This window comes from Camponotus vicinus, unplaced genomic scaffold, assembly GCF_025532165.1.
Source record: "Camponotus vicinus isolate PSW18456_S1 unplaced genomic scaffold, iyCamVici1.0 SCAF_12, whole genome shotgun sequence".
NCBI classification, from domain to species: Eukaryota; Metazoa; Arthropoda; class Insecta; order Hymenoptera; family Formicidae; genus Camponotus; species Camponotus vicinus.
Genome location: NW_028141948.1, coordinates 14,464,814 through 14,486,193, shown reverse-complemented (window position 1 = coordinate 14,486,193; position 21,380 = coordinate 14,464,814). Strand labels below are relative to the sequence as shown.

General features: G+C 31.0%; 4 protein-coding genes across 7 annotated transcripts; 1 reads left to right on the top strand and 3 right to left on the bottom strand.

Moving 5' to 3' along the window:
* The first annotated feature begins 7,997 nt into the window (after positions 1-7,997).
* On the top strand, positions 7,998-10,788 carry Rpt2 (26S proteasome regulatory subunit Rpt2). Of its 2 annotated transcripts, none has more exons than XM_083084815.1 (5): positions 7,998-8,156; positions 8,668-9,229; positions 9,533-9,919; positions 10,015-10,250; positions 10,420-10,788. In XM_083084815.1, the coding sequence occupies exons 1-5, from the start codon at positions 8,154-8,156 to the stop codon at positions 10,552-10,554; spliced, it is 1,323 nt and encodes a 440-aa protein (XP_082940941.1). In that variant the 5' UTR covers positions 7,998-8,153; the 3' UTR covers positions 10,555-10,788. The 2 variants fall into 2 exon arrangements, with proteins under 2 accessions (XP_082940941.1, XP_082940942.1); XM_083084816.1 differs by lacking the exon at positions 7,998-8,156 and adding an exon at positions 8,385-8,424.
* On the bottom strand, positions 10,543-11,972 carry LOC145963136 (uncharacterized). Of its 2 annotated transcripts, none has more exons than XM_083084822.1 (3): positions 11,530-11,972; positions 11,282-11,435; positions 10,543-11,118 (listed from the first exon to the last, which is right to left on the bottom strand). In XM_083084822.1, exons 2-3 carry the CDS (start codon positions 11,387-11,389, stop codon positions 10,750-10,752), a joined length of 477 nt encoding a protein of 158 aa, XP_082940948.1. In that variant the 5' UTR covers positions 11,390-11,435; positions 11,530-11,972; the 3' UTR covers positions 10,543-10,749. The 2 variants fall into 2 exon arrangements, with proteins under 2 accessions (XP_082940948.1, XP_082940947.1); XM_083084821.1 differs by having other exon boundaries at positions 11,282-11,426; positions 11,530-11,968.
* A 918-nt stretch (positions 11,973-12,890) lies between these two features.
* Dnaaf3 (Dynein axonemal assembly factor 3) lies at positions 12,891-15,220 on the bottom strand. The gene is made up of 6 exons (XM_083084817.1): positions 14,794-15,220; positions 14,531-14,720; positions 14,217-14,387; positions 13,920-14,102; positions 13,615-13,849; positions 12,891-13,544 (listed from the first exon to the last, which is right to left on the bottom strand). The coding sequence occupies exons 1-6, from the start codon at positions 15,032-15,034 to the stop codon at positions 13,245-13,247; spliced, it is 1,320 nt and encodes a 439-aa protein (XP_082940943.1). The 5' UTR covers positions 15,035-15,220; the 3' UTR covers positions 12,891-13,244.
* A 72-nt stretch (positions 15,221-15,292) lies between these two features.
* LOC145963130 (uncharacterized) lies at positions 15,293-21,260 on the bottom strand. Of its 2 annotated transcripts, none has more exons than XM_083084813.1 (10): positions 20,996-21,260; positions 20,187-20,922; positions 18,930-19,162; positions 18,160-18,493; positions 17,713-17,919; positions 17,233-17,638; positions 16,975-17,124; positions 16,160-16,597; positions 15,857-16,050; positions 15,293-15,759 (listed from the first exon to the last, which is right to left on the bottom strand). In XM_083084813.1, exons 2-10 carry the CDS (start codon positions 20,550-20,552, stop codon positions 15,511-15,513), a joined length of 2,577 nt encoding a protein of 858 aa, XP_082940939.1. In that variant the 5' UTR covers positions 20,553-20,922; positions 20,996-21,260; the 3' UTR covers positions 15,293-15,510. The 2 variants fall into 2 exon arrangements, with proteins under 2 accessions (XP_082940939.1, XP_082940940.1); XM_083084814.1 differs by lacking the exon at positions 20,996-21,260 and adding an exon at positions 19,723-19,902 and having other exon boundaries at positions 20,187-20,313.
* Between the last annotated feature and the right edge of the window lie 120 nt (positions 21,261-21,380).

Here is a 21,380-nt window from a genome sequence, read left to right as displayed (position 1 = left end):
TATATAAATCAAAATTGTTTTTAAACAAAAACGAACTAACGTGGAATATATATATGTTTTAGCATAGAGTGTGGGGCATTTAACGATACGTTAACGTATAATACGTTAACGGATACACTGCCAAATTCTGTATGAATTTTTTGAAATATCGCTAAATTGAAAAAAATCTGCACGAAAGGTACATTATATAGATAACAACGTGTGTTATCGATGTATCGTGCAATGATCTTATCACTCTATGCCTTTACATCGTCAATATTCAATGAATCATAATGATATGCTCTTTTAGTCTCTTGTAAGATACATTGTACATTGCTGGATATTCTGTATTAACAATGAAACGCATATAAAGCACGCTGATTAAAACCTTTAATTTTGTATCATTTCAATAGTACTGTGATTAGAAGAATTATAAATATTGCTAATGATAAAAATAATACGTTATACAACATTAGCTAACTGATTAAATTTCTTTAATAAAAATTCCTTAGTATTTACAGAGAGAAGACTGAGGTCCGAATTCATAGTCGTTTCTCAAATCTTAAGACTAGAGAATTTCTTAAATCTATCCTAATACGACCATTTCATTGGTTGAGCTATCTTATTCAACCAATGAAATGGTCGCATTAGGATAGATTTAAGAAATTCTCTAGTCTTAAGATTTGAGAAACGACTATGAATTCGGACCTGAGAGATGTCATGGCCTGTTTTTAGGCCCCTGATCCCTGAAAGCGATACTCCCTCTATGAACATTGAAAACGTGGACATGAACTACAAAGCCAATGTCCATGAATGTTCTCAGAGGGTAATATATAATGTGCACAATTTCTGGTTTTGTTCCGTGCTATGTGCACGAAATGCCGGTAGCACCAGAGTATAACAATCATTATTTTGAAAATAATATATAAATATGATAAATAATAATTTTTATAAATTACTTACCTATATGTGTATGTATGTGTGCCCATACGTTGTCCAAATGATTTTAAATATAAGAATAGACTATATATGAATATCGGCGTATGTTACCGCCGGCATAGCTCTCAGGTTCATGAGAGTACTGAAACCTCCTCACCTGGTAAATGCCTTCGTTAAGGCGGAGATACAGGGGAGGAAAAATTGAGGAGGAAAAAATTTTTTTATTTTTTTAAATAGAGTTTTTAAACAGAGAATATAATACATATAAAAAATATATATTACATAATTATAATATATACAATGTAAATTATAATTAATTTGCAATTACACATAAAAAACACATTACAAAATATTAAATTATGTAATATAAAAATAATTACATTACAAATATATATATTACAAAATTTAATGCAGAATATATAAAATACAATGCATTAGAAATATATATTACAAAATATAATACAAATTTAATATAAACTATAATTTTAAACTTAATACAAAATAAAATTTATTACACGAAAGTGTCCAAAGTATACGTATAATATAAAATTTACTAAAAATTTTTACATGGACCAGACAAGACTGATTAGTGATGATTAATTACGCGATATTTATTATTGATAATCGACATAGAATAATAGAATTTAATTAGTTTTATATAAATAACGTATAAACGTAAATAATCATGATCAAAAGAGTCATTAATAAAATTATTGATCATTTCTTCGATTGTAAAACAAAGTATTTGCATTATTGACGCATTTCGTGCAGACCATGAAAAGAAATATTTAAAACGTGTAAAGATAGAACAAGCTTTGATGTAAATCGGAAATTAAATTACAAAATAAATTGCGATTTAAAATTCGTGAGAAAACGCGACGAATAAATAAATCTACAATAATCGAATATTCAATTGCGAGATACGCATAATTTTTATAATATAATAATCGAATCAATAGACACGCGTGCGATATAATTATTATCACACAAATGTTGACAGACGAAGATATTTTAACAAACATTTGTGATCCGTATTGTTTATGAACATAAAATTCACTGTCCGATTTATTTGCGATTAATATATACGCGACTTTATACGAATTACACGATTGAGAATAAAATACATATCCTATTTCTCGCATTAGCTGAATAAGATGAAATGAGCTCTATAAGTTTTAAAATATAATTAAAAATCGCGTTGTGGCCACGTTTAATAGAAAATAACGGATCGAATGATTTTCATTAATATAGTTATCGATCGTCTTTTAAATTATAGAAGAAAATATTTACACTACCAGCATTTTGCACGAACTATTACAAACAATATTCAAAGACGTGGAAAGATAAACAAAGCTTCAATAAATAAGTCAACGATTAAATTATAATGTTAAATTATGAGATAAATCGCGATTTAAAATTCACGATAAACCGCGACGAATAAATAAATCGATAATATTCAAAATATTCAATTGCAGATACGCGAGTGACATACCGGTAATATCCGATAAAAAGAGGAGCGATCTTAAAAATGGAGAACGATTAACATCTTGTTTCTACATCAGATTTCGCAAGATCAATCTGCGAAGAAAAGTTAAGTGATCCATTGAACGTCGGGAATTTCACTGTAGGAGGGAACGAATCCTGGATCTTCCGGACTATTCCCGATAGCAATGATTTCAGTATTAAATCAAAGACAATTATCCCTCGTCATTATTTTCAATTCGCGAAATTGATATTCACGTCAGAAAACATGTTCTTCCATTACTAAGAAATATATTTCCTTATTGAAAATTAAATGGATATAACCTTTGTTATTGAAATGTGATTACGAACAATTATATTTATAAATAATAAAATACATGCATTATTGGAGTTTGTGTTAAATGTGCGAACACATAATTTGGGGTACCGTCGCGCGCGAGACGAATCGAACCCGATAACAGCAAGATTTAAAAAATTTCAATTCGAATAGTGTTCAAAAGAAAATAAATGAAATAATTGTCAATATATAATTAATTCTAGATTAATTATCTAGATTCTTATTCTTGTAACGTTTAAATTAATAATTTTTTTCTTTTAATCAATATCTTACTGATATAGGGGTACCCATTCGATTCGTCTCTAAATTTTTAAGTATTCGCACATTTTATGTAACATTCATGTATAATTTCGCGTATATATAATATATTATATTAACAAAAATTATAAAAATATTTTGGATTCGTTAATTTGTGCATGTATTTTAAATAATTTTTTCAAATTAATTAATAATTAATAAAATATATTCGTTCGTAATCATTTTTATCATAAAAATTAATAAAAATTAATTAAAATTAATTAAATTATGAAATTATTTAAAAAATTAAAACTTATACACAACGCTATATCCATATTTAATCTACTATTAAATCTTTCTGGCGTTATATAGACAATAATGATACCAATCCTAATAATGAAGAACATTTTTTAACGAAGAAAAGAAAAGATACATTTCTCTCATCTAAATATATATTATTTATATAAATTAATTCGACGTTAAAGAAGCGTATCGTCGTTGAATTACCGAAATCATTGCTTTCGGAAATTGCCAGGAAAACCTGGGATTAGTTCCAATCTTACAATAAAAATTCCCAACTTTTAACAGAGCACCGAACTAGACGTCGCGAATGGATCTCACAAGAACCGGTGAGAAATAATTCTCCATGATGAAAATCGTTTCGACTCCTCGGCGGTACGAGCCACTTTTATTAACGTTTATTTAATGGAAGGAACAACGATAACTCTTTTATTAAAACGACAATCTCGTCTAAGAATGCGAAAAGAATGCGGGAAAAACACGGTGATTTCGCAACCGTAATTTATTAATTTATTTATGAATATTTTCAAATACGAAATTCGTAAGTACAAATATAACTGAAAAAACAAATTATTAAATTCAAAATAATTAACGCGATTCTATAATATCGAAGGTGATCGTTAAATTTTGTGAAGCTAATATTTAATCGTTGACTTATCACATCGAATCTTCACACTCTTATTCGATAATTCTGTATATATAATTAGCAATATTTAGGAATATTATCTGACGAGAGGGACAGCGATAAAATTCTTTTGTTAAAACGATAATTTTGTATAAGAACTTGTATTAAAAATTTTATATTTGATCGATGTATATGCTTAATATGTATACTTATACATTAGACAGCACTCCCGGTTTCGGTACGAGCGAAAATTCCATTTCACTTACGAGTATCAACTTCGAGCCAACCGGTCGGGATTGCAACGATACAACGAGCAAGGACTAAGCCCAAACCGGAAAGAAGACGAAACGATTGACGGAAATAGAGGAAAATGAAGTTCGCCAACTCTTTTTCGCGCAATTATCCTATCTCGTATCGAACCTGGACCCGCTAAGCACGATTTCAGGTGCTCCGCCCGGACATATTATGCCTCTCGCGGTTGCTATATGCTACACCAGGCTAGTAGACGGCAAAAGAAGAGGATACCCACATTTTTTAAATGCTTACATTCAGCAATTTAGAAAATGGGGAGGCAACCCCTTTTACCGAGCGAAAATCGTGCCTAGGGGAATCCACTCGACTCCTCGACAGGGTTAACACACGCAGTGCGTGTGGCTGTAGACGAGCAAAGAGAAGAGACCCATTGACGACCATTCCGAGCAATAGATCGAGTTCTAACTAATTCGGGCCGAATCACTTGACGAAGCACGAAGCAAGAGTGTACGTTGCATAGCAACGTGTGCAAACTCGAAACATCCCAGTTAGTTGGCATTGGAAGTAGAGACTCGTGACAATAAATGAAATTGGGATTTTATATGAAAAGTCCAAAAGTTCCGCGAAAACGCGACGACACGAGAATACTACAACGCGAAAACGCGGTAACGAAGCGTTTACCGTCCGCGGCACGTTGACGGCACCGACGACGCGAAAGGGTACTTAGCTTCCCATTCAGGCACCTTAAGATTTATCATAAATAGAAAAATTTAAGATAAACCTCAAGGCACCATCCAAGTACTAAGCCCTCCCACCACGACAAGGTGTACCCCATGGGAGGGTTATGTTATATATAATTTTATATATAATATAATACATAATTTGAAATTTATTTTGTAATATAGTACATAAATTTAAATTCGCAAATATAAACGATAAATAAAAATATAAAAGATAAAAGAAAATCTATTATATAAAGCAATGTTCAAAATAATTGATTTTAAAACTAATTATTGCGCGCAATTAATTTTTACTTTTAAATAGATATATTTTAATGTTATATATCGCGTAATTACAAAATAATTTATATTTCTTATATATAAACTTTTAAAAATATGATAAATACAAAAATTTCTATTTTTTTATACATGAAATATTTAAATAAATATATTAATATGAAATGTTTTATAAAATATAAGAAGTATTTGAAAATATTAATTAATAAAAAATTTTATAAATGTCTTAATTATTTTAAAATAAAATGGAATATTTTATATATATATATATGTATTATATATGTTACAATTTAAAATCACTATTGAATCACTATCAAAGAAATAAAACGAAACGAGAAATATGTATATTTTGAATATATATACTATTGATAAATAATTTATATATTGTTGCGTCCGCGGAACGATATATATCGAACGCGGGTGATACAATCGGCATGCGCTGACGCTCGTGCACTCGTAAATAATAACGCGATTTAAGGTACACAAGAATTTTAATAAATCGCGAGTAACATACAAGAATTCAGAATAATCGTAAAACGGATCACAAATAGACGCGCGTCCGCACAACTTGACAGCTTAGACTCTCTGACAGTCGTTGTTTATAACAATATCTTGACAACGCGCGCGAAAACGATCTTCTTCAAAAGAATTCAACGGGTGATGAATACATTCAGCGGGACGGGACGCGGTGACGCAACAATATAATAAATAATGAATGTGATAAATAATTTATATTAATGACTTACATCATATCTTATTGATCCATCCACTTCCAAAACCTCCTTTTTTCTTTTGCTTCCTTCGCTCTTTCCTCGTAGCACTTTAATCCTCGTTGCACTCATTTGAATTCCTCGTTGCACTTACACTCATTCACGAAAAGTTCCTCGTTGCACTTGCAATTGTGTTTAGAGAAAGAATTTGATAATATATGAAACGTCTCACATCACTACTTCACTGCTCAAGAGCCACTGAGCGAATGATCGTAAGTCAAGAACATTACCGCGGTACTGTTTATATCGTCAGGGTCGACTATGTATAGAAAGAATTTGATAATATATGAAACGTCACTACTTTATTGCTCAAGAGCCACTGAGCGAATGATCGTAAGTCAAGAACATTACCGCGGTACTGTTTATATCGTCAGGGTCGACTATGTAAAGAAAGAATTTGATAATATATGAAACGTCACTACTTTATTGCTCAAGGTTACTGTGCGAATGATAATAAAGCCGTGTAACGTATTAACAATAGCGCGATACTGTTTATCAAGGTCGAACACGGTGTTATTGATAATTCTCTCGTTGCCGAAATATTTTCTGTAATATAAAATATTCGCCCACGGAATATTAAATTATAGAAGTATTTTAATTTATTAATTTAAATTGATTATTTTTTAACAATTTATCACGGAGTCTTTCGTTATGCTATTTATTTGCATCTATAATTCGATTGTTTTACTTTGTATTCTCTCATAATCCAAATTATTTTTAGATTTTCAAGTAGAACGATAAAGTAACACGGATGAAATATATTTGTATATGTATATTTGACTCTAGGTATTGAAATAATAATTATTGTCCGTAAAGATCGCAACGATCAAAGCAATTATTTAACATTTTGGATTCCTATCATTTAATCGATTCTCGATTAAATTGTACATTGTTTAATTAACAAGGATTGTTAAAATTTAAGGTATTGGTCGAAATATAATTAATTCTAATATTGTTAATAAAATATAATAAGCATCAATGATCGAAAGTTCATAACATAATTAAGTCTCTTATCCCATTTTATGTATATTTTGTTTCAATTTTTAATCACGGTAATGAATGATTGCGATTCGATAAAGATTTATAGTTGCGATACAGTTTCATGTCGTGAATTAATTTTTAATTAATTAATTTATATTAATATTTAAAGCAAATTATGTTTCGATACTAATCGTAATCGTGTTTAGTAAAAAAATTACAATACAATACGAAACGTTTCTCACCACTACCTTATTACTCGAGAGTCACCGTGCGAATGATGACAAAGCCGAAACATACAGTAGCGCGCTACTGTTTATATTTTATATTGCCAAAGTCGAACACCGTGTTATCAATAATTCGTTGCCAAAATATTTTATATATTATAAAATATACGCTAACGCGGAATATTAAATTATAGAAGTATTTTCATTAATTAATTAAAATTGATTATTTATTAGATATCTTATCACGGAACCTTTCGTTATGCTAATTATTTGAATTTATTCGATTATTTTATTTTCAAAGTCAAATTCTATAATATTTAGTTTTGCATTTTAGAAGACTGACTTAGAGCGAGCTAAATAAATAAATAAATAAATAAATAAAAAATAAATAAATGATGTTGAGAAGAAAAAGAACACACAAATAAATAAATAAATAATAGCGTGGAAAGAGAGAACATACTAATATTTTTATATAATAAATTATTATTAATTAAATTATTTATATTTTTATTTATATTATTTATATTATCAGAGAGACATATATGTTACCCTCTGAGAACATTCGTGAACATTGGCTTTGTAGTTCATGTTCACGTTTTTAATGGCCACAGAAGGAGTATCGCTTCCAGGGATCACCTAAAAGCGGGCCATGACATCTATCAGTCTTCTCTCTGGTATTTATATCAGAAAATCATTCTAGAATATAATCTTAGAAATGAGGAAAGATGAATAATTGTCACATTTCTCGATACATTGCATTGTTCTTGTGCTTGGAAATTAAATATATTTTATTCTATTTTATTTTTCTCGTAAATTTAAAGAATTTTATTGAATAAACTAGAAAGAAGACCTCTATGTGAATATTTATTTATTTGCAATCGAGATTTGCTATCGATCGGGAACAGGATGGTGGGAAAATCGATGTTCTTCTATCGACAGCGCACAATCGAATCTTGGCGAATGACTTCGCCCTTTTGAGGAAGAGGAACAGTCAACAAGCGTTGACGAAAAATGGTAAGTCTGTCAAAATTTAAAAGATTATTATTATTTATTGTTGTAAAATAACATTTCCTATTTAGAACAATAGAAAGTAATTACTATTGCTAATATTTATTTTTTTTGCATGTATTATACGTTCAACTGAAACCTAGACTTTTATGGAACAACGATCTTAATTCATGTTTCTGTTGAACGTACCATATACATTACTTTATACTTTTTCTTATAGGTTATATAGTCATTTTTCAAATGTTATTTTATCTTCAAATTTTTATGTAAAAAGGTTTGTATAAATTAATTGAATTTAACCATAAAACAAATAGTTCTTGTCGCATAATAAATTAATGTTTATTTGCAATAGTTGTAAAAATTTATTGTTCAAATGAATATATGTAAGAATTATAATTTTTCTTAAATACATTAATGTATATATTCTTGGTTTTGAGGTCTTCTTTAGTAATATATACATGGAGTTTTGTGCTGCACTATTTTTAAATATATAATAAATGTAATAAAATTTTAACAGGGTCAAAACCAATCTGGCAGCGGTGGTAGTGGAGGGGATAAGAAGGATGACAAGGATAAGAAGAAAAAATATGAACCACCAATTCCCACAAGAGTGGGTAAAAAGAAGAGACGTACTAAAGGGCCAGACGCAGCTCTAAAACTGCCTCAAGTGACTCCTCATACACGTTGTAGACTAAAACTATTAAAACTTGAACGTATAAAAGATTATTTATTGATGGAAGAGGAGTTCATCAGGAATCAGGAACGTTTGAAACCGCAAGAAGAGAAAAATGAAGAGGAAAGATCGAAAGTAGATGATCTTCGTGGAACACCAATGTCTGTTGGAACATTGGAAGAAATTATAGATGACAATCATGCAATAGTGTCCACTTCAGTTGGCTCCGAGCATTATGTATCCATCTTGTCATTTGTAGATAAAGATCAATTGGAACCTGGTTGTTCTGTATTATTAAATCATAAAGTTCATGCTGTTGTTGGTGTGTTAGGAGATGATACAGATCCTATGGTTACAGTGATGAAGCTTGAAAAGGCTCCTCAGGAGACCTACACTGATATTGGAGGTATATTACATATATTTATCTATATTATGTTCTGATAAATTTATAATTAATATTTTATTAAAATTGTTAATTCATGATTTTTAATTTAGAATTTCTAAAAACAATGTAAAGAGACTTTTGATTATTATTTTTTTTTTAATAGAACAAAATTTAAATGTAAAAAACAACTAAAAAAATGTCAAAGTTATATAATGAAATATATAATAAATATATAATCAAATTTTCGAAAAGAAAAAAATCTCTTTTGAAACAAATTAAATATAAAAATATTAATATAACTCATGGATACTTTGTGATTTTCAGGTCTTGATACTCAAATTCAGGAAATTAAAGAATCTGTAGAACTACCATTAACCCATCCAGAATATTATGAAGAAATGGGCATTAAACCTCCAAAGGGTGTGATACTTTATGGACCACCTGGAACAGGAAAAACACTGCTCGCTAAGGCTGTAGCTAATCAAACATCGGCTACATTTTTGAGAGTTGTTGGTTCTGAACTTATACAAAAATATCTAGGTGATGGCCCAAAGCTTGTGAGAGAACTTTTCAGAGTTGCTGAAGAGCATGCCCCCTCCATTGTTTTTATAGATGAAATAGATGCAGTAGGAACAAAGAGATATGATAGCAATAGTGGCGGTGAAAGGGAGATTCAGAGAACTATGTTGGAACTACTTAATCAACTTGATGGTATGTTAATTTTCTTTCTTCTCTCTTTCTTAATACAAAATGTATAAAAATACCTCTTGAAATATATATTAAACAGAAGAATTTTTGATTACCAGGTTTTGATAGCAGAGGTGATGTGAAAGTAGTTATGGCTACCAACAGAATAGAGACCTTAGATCCTGCTTTAATCAGACCTGGTCGTATCGATAGAAAAATAGAATTCCCTCTACCAGATGAAAAAACCAAAAGAAGAATCTTCAATATTCACACGAGCAGAATGACTTTGGCACCTGATGTGAACCTTGCAGAGTTAATCATGGCAAAAGATGATCTCTCTGGTGCAGATATCAAGGTAAGAAATTCTATTAAAAAGTTAATTGCACATGCATTGTACACATATGTTTTATACAAATATGTTTTAATTATTTTATTGTTATATTTATTGTTATTATTGTTATTATTATATGTTTTATACAAATATGCCTTAATTATTTTATTGATTTAAAATATAAAATTTTTAGGCAATATGTACTGAAGCTGGCTTAATGGCTCTACGTGAACGTCGTATGAAGGTTACTAGTGATGATTTCAAGAAATCTAAGGAAAGTGTATTGTATCGAAAGAAAGAAGGTTCTCCTGAAGGATTATATTTATAAAAACATTTATTATTACTAATTTTCTGTAATAATTGAGTCGTATAATTCACTCCTCAATAAAAATTTATATAGGGAAATTAATTTTTACATATTAATGTACTTATAAAAGTATTATAATTTTAATTCTTTTTTCTTATTTAAAGATATTTTATCTTTATTTTTACACAAATTTTATTATGTTAAAATCTGTCTACTTCAAAGAATTAAATTTGTCTCAATACTTGATTCATTTAAGATTGGTTCAAAATATTCATGTAGCCTACTTATAACTGCTGCAGAGTGTATTCTCTGATTATTTAGGATTTCAGAAAATTGAACATTCTCATGTATATTGCCAATTTTGTTTTGTGATTCCATAATGCATATCCAACACGCACCTCGTCTAGTTTTATCTAAAATTGTGGCTATATCTGTAGGATGTTTTAAAGTAGGTGCTAAAATAGTAGCTAAACTTTTGTATTTTCCCAATTTAAAAGCTGTCTCAAAACCATCCTTATAACCTAAGTCAAATCCTTCTTGTAATACAGAATCTGTCCCGTCTTGTATTCCTTCTCTGTAACCAGTCTAAAAAAAAACATGATTATTAAATTAATATTAAATAATAAATATAAAAGAAAAATAGTATTACGACAGAAAAATACAACAAATACAAAAATAGTATTATGAAGCAGACAAGTATTAAGTCGTTATAACCTCAACACGTGTCTTGTCAAAAAATTTTTCGTACCTTGATAGCAGCATCCGTAATACGTTCCCAACATTTTGAAGCAATGTTTAAAGAATCGTCATCTTCTGTTGAATATGAATCGTGTTCCGTCATTTTTACGTCTTCCATTTTATATAATTATTTATTACAAAATTTCCCTTTCGTTCTAAAACAACTTTAATTAATGTAATAAATGTCTAGACATCTGTGAAAGCGGCCCAAAGTCCGCAATTAATGATCTGTGGAAATTTAAGAAAAACAAATCATACGTCAGCTGATGTCTACGATGACGGCAAAGTGATGGTCGCCGAGCGCATGGATATGGCACGTCTCACATGCGTATACCCTCCAATGCATATCCTTTCCACGTGCTGTAAGCGTGTATTTGCGTCACTTGCATCGGGTGCGACTCAAGTTGAGTTAAATATAGTGTATTTACAGTGGAAAAACAATTGGACTTATGATTAGTGAAAAATGTCGGGACGTAGAAAAAGAGATAACGATAAATTATTGCCAAGAAGGTTCCGGCACGTTTTCGACAAGGAGCAGAGGTACTGTTAGAAAAGAGACAGAGAATCGGACAAGGAAAATGAAGAGACGGATTAAATAAATTTCGTGGAATTTAATGGGCTTTATAACAGTTATCAGGTATGTATTTGAATTTGTAGAGTCGATAGACGAATTTTTATCTTTTCGTTTTTATTTTTCTATATGGCTAAGTTGAAACATTGCGATCTTAAGAAATGTACCGGCAAAAAATTGCTGAAAGTTTATAAAGATACTGCGATTTTTAAGTACTACTTCCAGGCTTGTGTCTTACTCCATTTGATAATAAGGTAGCTAAACAGAAAAATATTGGCGATTTCATTGCAGGTGTCTGATACAATATTGAGATATTTCATTCATATGTAACACTAATGGATTATGAGATAGTGTAAAAACATGATTGTGCAATACTAAATTGTTGTTTGTTGCATGTAGACAACACTCTCTTAAAATAAAAATATGTCATTCTCGCACATTGTGCATTTTGGTTGCTACCAATCCAATAAATTATGGAAAATCTTGTAAATTGAGTTGCATCAAAGATATAATAGCTATTTTAATTATAACTAGATTCCCAGACAGGGCTAAGCTTTATCTTGAAAAATTACTGGGAACACTCATTCTTAGAACTGAAATATTGGAAAAATATGCTTGTTGCATAAACACTGAAGAAGTGATAGCAGTTTCTAAAAAATGCTAGAAAAAAAGTAGAAAAAATAGATAGACATGGTAGGAATACTCTTCCTATAATTGTGTTCTATATAATTATTATTGTAATTTTAATATTATCATATCTATTTTTATAATTAGAGTTTTCTAATTTCCTATAAAGTGATATGGAATGTGAAGAAGAGAGAAAGAAAAATCAGAACAATCTGAAATAACTCAAAAACTAGACAGTATAAAAATATTTAAAAAATACAATATTAATTATAGATATTTGATAAACACATTTATGCACATATCTTGTATATTTTACTGGAATAATGACAATTTAACTATATTGTATTATACAGAAAGAAAGATTATTTACATAATATTGTATATATATAATAGTATAATATATGTATAATTAATGAAACAAAAAAATTATTTTTTTATGACATCTCTTATATATTAAGTTTTTTCATAAAATAGAATAAAATAAATTGTATCTCTATTTTACAAATAAAACCGTGAAATTTTAAAAATTATAATAAATTAACACAAAATAAAAAAAAAATTCTTTTTATTGTTAAGAGAAACTTTGTTTTGAGTTATTCTAATAAACATCTGGATAGATAAACAATTTTTAATGTTTCCCAATTCAGTCTGAAACTGACATTCTTTTTTGAATATAAAATTTACATTAACTATTGATTAAAACTCCTTTCTTCTTATTCAATTAAAAACTTAAAAAACATACATATTTACAATGATATTAGCCACAATTGATTTCTTAATTTTTGCAAAAACGGGCAAAAGTATGCTCATTAGAATCAAAGTCATGAACTAAGCGAAGTCCATTTTTTTGTGCGAGCTCTTTCAGTTCTTCGGTAAAGTTCTTCAAATCTTCTTTGCGCAAATCCGCCATACATTTACGTGATTCTACAATTACCGGTGCACCTGTTGATGCTAATGGCGCCAGATTTTCTAACTGTTTTGTCATATTATGCGCTATCCAAACCAAATGAAATCTATTTACATATTCGTATTTAGATTTAAAGAACTCTAACGATGTTGCAGGATGAAAGATTATCTAAAAAAGAAAAAATGAAACTCGTATATAAAATATTTTTGATCTATTGTGATAGTGATACAAGGCGCACCTTGTGATTTGGTATTTCTACCCAAGAAATTTTTTCGTCTAATTTAGATTTATCTCCGACATTTGTCCATGATTCGTTTTCTATTTCAATGTCCGGCATCTCATTTATTATAATACCATTTAAAATCGAGGCATCTCTATGGGCGCCGACATAATCTTCACACAGAGGTTCTTTCGTTCTTATCTCATGAATTGCACGCATTATTTCACGCTCTGCAATATCGGTTGCCCTAAACCTTCAAAATGCTCAATTTAATCATCTTAATTCATAAGAAATAATTTTTTCTTATCGTAAGTGTGTTTTACTTTTGATCCTCTTTTTTTTCAGTGACAGCCCAAGTAAAATAGGGACCATTTACAATGTCTCCTAAATACGCATAATGTATAAAACCAGGTCCATATTGTATTATGTTATTTAATAGAGTCGGATTGCTCCTGGCTGGTTCACCTTCAAGCCATGTAAATGCCACTCCATTATTTCTCCAAAATCTAATTAATCATAATTGTTCATTAAATATGTGTTTTTGTAATTTGGATATTGAAATCATATAATTTTATTTAAAATAGCATTCAATTTTTGTATAATATGCTTATCAAACATACCTATATTCTTGTATGGTAAGATTATTAATACATCTTGGCTTTAAAACCATGTAATAGTCCCAATCGAAAACGCCTTCTTTGCAGTCGTATCGCGTTTTCAGAGATTTTCTAATTCTGCGATCCCAATAATTTATTATAGGGACACCTTCACATGTTGCACGTGACCAAAATCTTAGAAAATATGCTACATAAATATGCTACATAAACTCGAAAACATATATTAATTATCTATTGTTTGAAACGTATTTGTATTATGTATTGTTTGAAATTAAATATTCTTTCGCTATATTACATCTTTATATATATTAACTTACTTAAAAATGGATTCCAAATTATCTCTATCTTTGTGTTTAAATTTTTCCAATGATAACCATGGACAGTCAATAGTACGAGTTGGAATATCAATCAACTGCTTGGTACATTTTGCTAAATATTTAGCTGTAGCTGGTCTCAAAAGGGTATTTCCTAAAATCTCCAAGTAGTATCGTGTTGCCTCTTGCAATCCTTCACATTATAGTAATTATGCAGTATATTTTTTTCTATTTAGTAGAATAGGTTCATTATTATTCATACATACCTAGATTTTTCTCTAAGCAAATGCTCAATAAAAGTATTGATCTAGCAACTTGTTCCAAATTCGATTCAATAACATGATATGTGATACTTTGACTGGGATGCATGTAAGATGATGCTAATGTCTTCATGATATGTCGTGCATCGCCAGCACCTACAATCAATACTTCAAGATTGTCTAAAATTTGATCTTCTCTCCGAGTCACTTCATTTTGTAGATCCAGAGGATAGCTATATCCCCACATATTATATATTTAGAAATTTGTTTGTCGATTTTGATGAAGTGCACACTTTAGAATTGTTATATCCATATATGAAAGGTTTCTACTGTATCAAATATCTCCAAGATCTGTTATTTCCATGACAACATCACAAACAATATATAGAATCCTCATTTGAATCAAATGTTTTAATTATCTAAGAGATGATGCTGCTAAACAGATATCAACTTTATATCAATGCATAAATTAATTAGAGGCAAAAATTAAATAAATAGACATGGCGAGAATATAAGAAGCATTATATTAAAATAAAAACATATTTATATAATAAAATTATAAACATAGTGATAGTCATGTGTCTTCGAGACTTATAAAATCATTTATTTATTCCTATATATATTATATATATTTAGAATCTGTGACACAGATAAAAATATATTCCTTTTTCTTTCACAAGTTCGTTTATAAATACATATTTATTAGCTATTGATGACTGCTTCTTATTTGTCCCTTTTTTTCTGAGCTCGTTTATTACCACAACGTTGTAAAAGATCGGTAATAGGACCCTTATGTTGAAATATGGTGACGAGCTGCGTGCGTGCTTCGTTCATTCCCTCACTAATTAAACTACTACGCTGCATATTTCCTTTAATCAGTTCATTTACACGCTCTAATCCATCATTATGTTTGTTTTTAACAGTTTGTTGTGATTCCAGCAGCATTAATGTAGTTTTTAATTTTTCATGCACCTGAAAAATGTACAATACAGAAGTTATTTTTATTTACTACTTGTGCAAACTGGAAGAAATCTCCAAATAATATGACAAATCAATATTTTTTTCATACTTGTTTTTCAAGATCTGCAATGTCTTCCATTTGCGTAGTGAGATGATAAACTTTCCACCCATTCAGTTTCTGTAAAACATGTTTCTGTTGTGCCAGTTCAGCAACTGTAGGTCTTCTTTCTTCACGAGGTCGAACATCACTAGGTCTTCTGTAATGGTGCAATCTAACACTCCATTTATTTTTCCAAGAAGAACCTTAAAACAATATCTGAATATTAGAAACAAAATTTATAACTGAAATTACCCCTCCCTTTTCATATCACACACATAGACGATAATAACCAAAATGTTTACATATACAAACCTATCAAACTTGGAATAGGCCGTGTCCGTATTGTGTTTTCTGTTTGTTGATTAGATGATTTAATGTCACTTTGCACATTAGAGACTTGTCTCTTGTCAGAAAACTTGTCTTTTGATTCTTCTTTGCTTTCCTTTTTCATCTTCTCTTCTGTAATAAATTGCATCTCTTCCTCTGTACATCTAGGTTCAGTTAATTCTACGCCTGTAAGTTGTTGTTTACGTGGTTTTTTTCTCGGTGACATTTCTATAGTAGGATTGATAGTAATTCTCGATTGTTCGGGTTCCTCGTCAAGACCAGGTGAGGATGTAGCAGATACGGTCGTAGATCCGGAGCTTTGGCATCCACCACCATCCAAATCTCCTTTCGGTGACAACGGCGGACTAATCGATCTACTTGATGGTAGAGACGCCAGTACAGGATTTAAATTTTTAGCCACACCTGATGAAGAAAATTTATTTTACATTTTCTATGTTATTCTTATCGCTTTTACTTTAGCAAATATCTATCTAACTAATCATAAACATCAAGTTATACATAAATAATGATAGCTATCATATGTAAATATTTTGCTGATATGTACACAAGATCAATATAGGTTATTGTCAATACAAAATTAAAAGTTGTTCATATTCTATCACTACAAATCAGTAAGAAAGTATTTTAAGAAATTGTTTAACATGTCATGAGAGCATTAATAACATTTTACATGTTAATTATATATATATTTTTCTTGTCATCATTTATATGTAATATTTTTTATAAAATATGCTGTTATTGCTTTAATTAAATTTACTATAAGTTTAACATAATCATACTTTTCACTGGTGAATTGTCATGATCCCTTTTTCTCAAAATGCTTGGTCTAGGAGATGCATTAGGTTTACCATGAGGTTCTTCATATCCTCCTGGTTCAACGACTAATCTTACAGGCTGCATTGAACCCTGTCGAAATGGCGAGTATGCCCCTGAAAAGAAAAATACAGTACAATAATTTAAGCATTTTTTTATTGTAGATCTGAAAGAAATTTAGAAAATGTGGTTCATTTGCCAGTCTACTTAAATCATCATTTTACCTGTAGTCTCAAAGGAATAGTATGTAGTAGTGTTATGCGGCGGAGTTATATATTGTCCTTGAACCGGCTGTGTAGAACTGGTAGCTGTACCGCTGTTGGTGGATGATATGCGTAAGCTAGCTGGTTGCGCTGGCTTAATTTGGACGGTTTGTCCGATATTCTGTGGCTGTGCAGTAGTAGCTTTAACTGGTGTTGGTGCAGTCCTAACCGGTACTATGGGCAGAGGATGCAGAGACATTCCTGTGATTTTTGTACCAGCAGCTGGGACTGTTTGTAGTATACGCATCGCGTTCGATTGCGTATTCGCGGTTGTTGTAATCGTGCCCACTTGTGATACTGTACTAAAGCTTGATAGAGATGTTACAACGGTTTGAACAACACGTGGTCCACCTGGTTGTTGTTGAATCTGTACTCACACAGTTTACTTATTAATTAAAGCAATTTTCTATATATTATAAAAAAACGCTCATATGTACTAACCTGCTGTGAAGGAATAACAATGTGGCTAACGGCGCCAGTCGAGGGACCGGCCACTGTGTTAATCGACAATTGTCGTCCTGGCGCTTCCACCGAACCGATGGTAACCGAACTAGTGTTTCTATTAATATTTGCCGTCTCTATGGGTGCTGATACAGCTATACGCTTTGTAGTACCCGATGTGGCTAGAGGTTTGTTAGATTGGCTGGGCTAAAAATAATAGAAGAATTTATAAATACATTAATTGTACATATTTTCATTTTTAAATATGCCTTCATTTCCGGGTCAAACGCATATCTATGATTCAAAACTTACATTATCTAACTGTAAGTTTTTGAAAGTGTATGAAAAACATAAAATTAAAAATGTCACTGTGTGTGTGTGTGTGTGCGTGCGCGCGCGCATGTGTGTACATCATACATTTCTATATATTTAAATCACACAATTTACTTGAATGGTTTGTGTCGATGATCTTCCAGGCTGCGAAGTTTGCGACACAGTTATTACTTGCGGTGTCGGCGGTCTGCTTTGTGCAACTGGAAGTCTGGTAATATTATTCGTTTGCAAGATGGGCGCTATTAATCTGGACGGACTACCAGTGACCATGGCTTGAACAGGCCTTCCTTGACTGACTGGCGTCATTAGTCGTGTCTGTTGTCCTGTGTATAAAGTAGTTGGCCTGGAGACTCTGCTGACCGGAGGTGCAGAATGCCTTTGTGGTACACTTGGCGCATATACGACGGATGTTTTAGATTGCCATTGAGGATTAGAGATGGGTACATTACTATTAAAAAAAAGTTATACATATAAGAGTTCAATAGATTTGCCTATATAAAATAATTTACATATATGTTTTTATATATTTGCCAATTTATTATAAAAAGATGTACATTGGTTTGTTTCCTTAGAAGAATTTAAACAAAAATATTTACTAATTATTAGATACAAATATTAGTAATACCTAGTATTTTTTTAAAGTATATCTATTGTAGTATTATCAGTTTAGAATTATTAATAGTTTATTCAATTAATCTTTATTCAAATTTTCTTTAGTAAAAATTATATCATTATCTTTGTCAATGAATCTCAATGAAAGACTGTCTTATTCTCTAACTCTAAATTTAAGCATATTTAAAATTCTGTTTGTTTTGTATTCTATTTGTTTTGTTTTCATTTGTTTTATCATTAAATTCGATTTATTTATTATTCAATATATCTACCCTGGTCTAGTAGTAGGCACAGTTTGCCCTGTATTTGCTCTGATGGGAGTGGCAACTGTTGATCTAGGTGCAGAGATATTAGCAACTGCTGCAGCTCCTCGTGGTACATGATATGTGGCTGGCATATTGACTGCCTGTTGTGCTAATGGCTGTGTCTGTGGTTGGTTTTGCCGGTCCACAGTATTTAACATTCCTGGTGATATAATTTTCACTGTAGGTCCTATAGAACATAACTAGAAAAACAACGAAATTATTAATAAACTTATATGACAAGATATACATCTATAGTATTAAAATACTATGTAAATAAAGTTATTTATAGTGTTGATACACTTTTCATGCTTAATAAAAAAAATAAATAAATAAAGTAAATTATCAAGTTATTTTTAAATTTATATTTAACCTTTTCAGGGATGAATTTAATTGAAATTGGAAAACATTATTTCATCTTTCTTTTTTTTTAATTATATTTTTTCCAAAATATATTTATAAGTATTAAAAAAAAATAGAAAAATTGAATGCTTAAAATTTTTTAAAAAATAATAAATGTACATTGTTCATTAAGATTAATTATTTATAAAAGGATTTGATATACTAAAATATAATTTATACATGTGTGTAAATATCCTTGAAGAAGTTAAATATTTTAAATTTATATGTATATTATTTATGCACAAATTTATTAAATTATATTTATTTAAGATATTTTTAAATTTATTATATAATATACTTAAATCATTGATGTTTAGGGGAAAAACTTCTAATTGATTAAGAATAAAATTAAGACATTAACCCATTATTCTAATCATGAAGCTTTAGTAGATTGTTTCTAAAGCCTTAGATCCTAGAAACACATGAGGATCCTAGAAACCCTTGGGAATTTGTATATTTTGCATATCAGGATCGACCAAAAATATAAGCATGTTGTCTCCTTAGGCCTGGTGTAGTTGACATTTTCTCACATCTTGCAATTCTGAGATTGAATACATGAGAGTCTTTAGAATCACATAACCTGTTGAAAGGCCAATTGTGACTCCAAACCTATTCATTGTCAAACACATTTACTCAATAGAAAAGATATTCCGTCAATAGCTGTTGTACATTTTGATTAGATAGATCTTCCACTTGGTCCGATATTTTACATTTATATAATGCAGAATAAATAAATCAAAATAAACTCTGCTATCATGTAAAGTAAAAAAAATTGTGAGATAAATAACTAATATTTATTATACAGATTTGATACACTAGTATTACCGTAGTTGTTATTTTACTGGTTTCTACAGATGAGGTAGCGCCCGAGGGTGTCACAGGCTTCATTAAGGACAGCTTCGGATTTATATCCAGTGATACAGATTTGCCTACTAAATTGCCAGGTGTTCCCACTGATCCAACAATAGTCTGGATAGGCTGAATATTTTGTGTATTGCTCTGAACCACACTTTGTACGTTTTGCACATTCTGTACATTTTGCATTGTAGTCAAGTTCTGTGCCACAGTTTGTACAGTCGTTTCTGGCAGACGTTTGTCGCTGCCGCTATTCACAGTGCTCAATGTATTCATATTCGCGATATTGGAGCGAAACAGGCTACGAATTAATTTACACGCACCAGAAGAGTACATTGAAAATTTAAAAGCCTATAAATTAATTGTAAGCGAATATTATATACAAAGACGAGGATGACGAAGAGATTTATGCAGATGAATAAAGTTCGGCTGGCGAGTGGCTGAAGATACGTCGCGTTCCGGAGCAAAGTCTATCTAGCGATCTTAGGTCCCAATTGTTGTTTTATGTCAGATGAGAGTGTCCAACAACACATTGGAGGTTACGCCGCCTTTTTGTTGACGAGCGCGGGAGAACCCACGATCTAGGAGATGACGCGCGATTGTCTCATCGTTAATATCACGTATTTCCAAGCGAAAAAACGCGCCGCAACGTGGCGCAAAACGTCAGATTTTGAGCCGAGCAGCAGCAGCTGGTCCCCGCGTAACGCTGTAAAAATGCGAAAATCTATGTAGAGATCCCGGTGCGAGAAAATACCGCCGATAATCGCACGCTAACGTACAATACTTGTCACACAACAGACCCTCGAGAGTCTCCCTAACATTCCGATCGGAAAAAAAAACACCCAAACCCGTACAACACATTCAGCATCGTTCTACTGAGATTTATAGCGCATAATTTCAGCAGCAATGATGTCAGAACTTTTAGACGCGAGCACACACAGCCGTAACGTAAGGGATAATGCACATAAACGGAATCTGCGAGCACCGCGCAAACGCCGAGTTCACACGTATGTACGTGAACCCGCTTGTGTGAGTTATCCCCCACCATCCCCATCTTTCCCACTAAAGCCATACTCCATTCGCGTCTCCTCCGACATCACTGATCATTGGGCAGCAAAGCTACGTTCGGAAATACCCCGAGAATAGAGATAGAGCCGAATAATG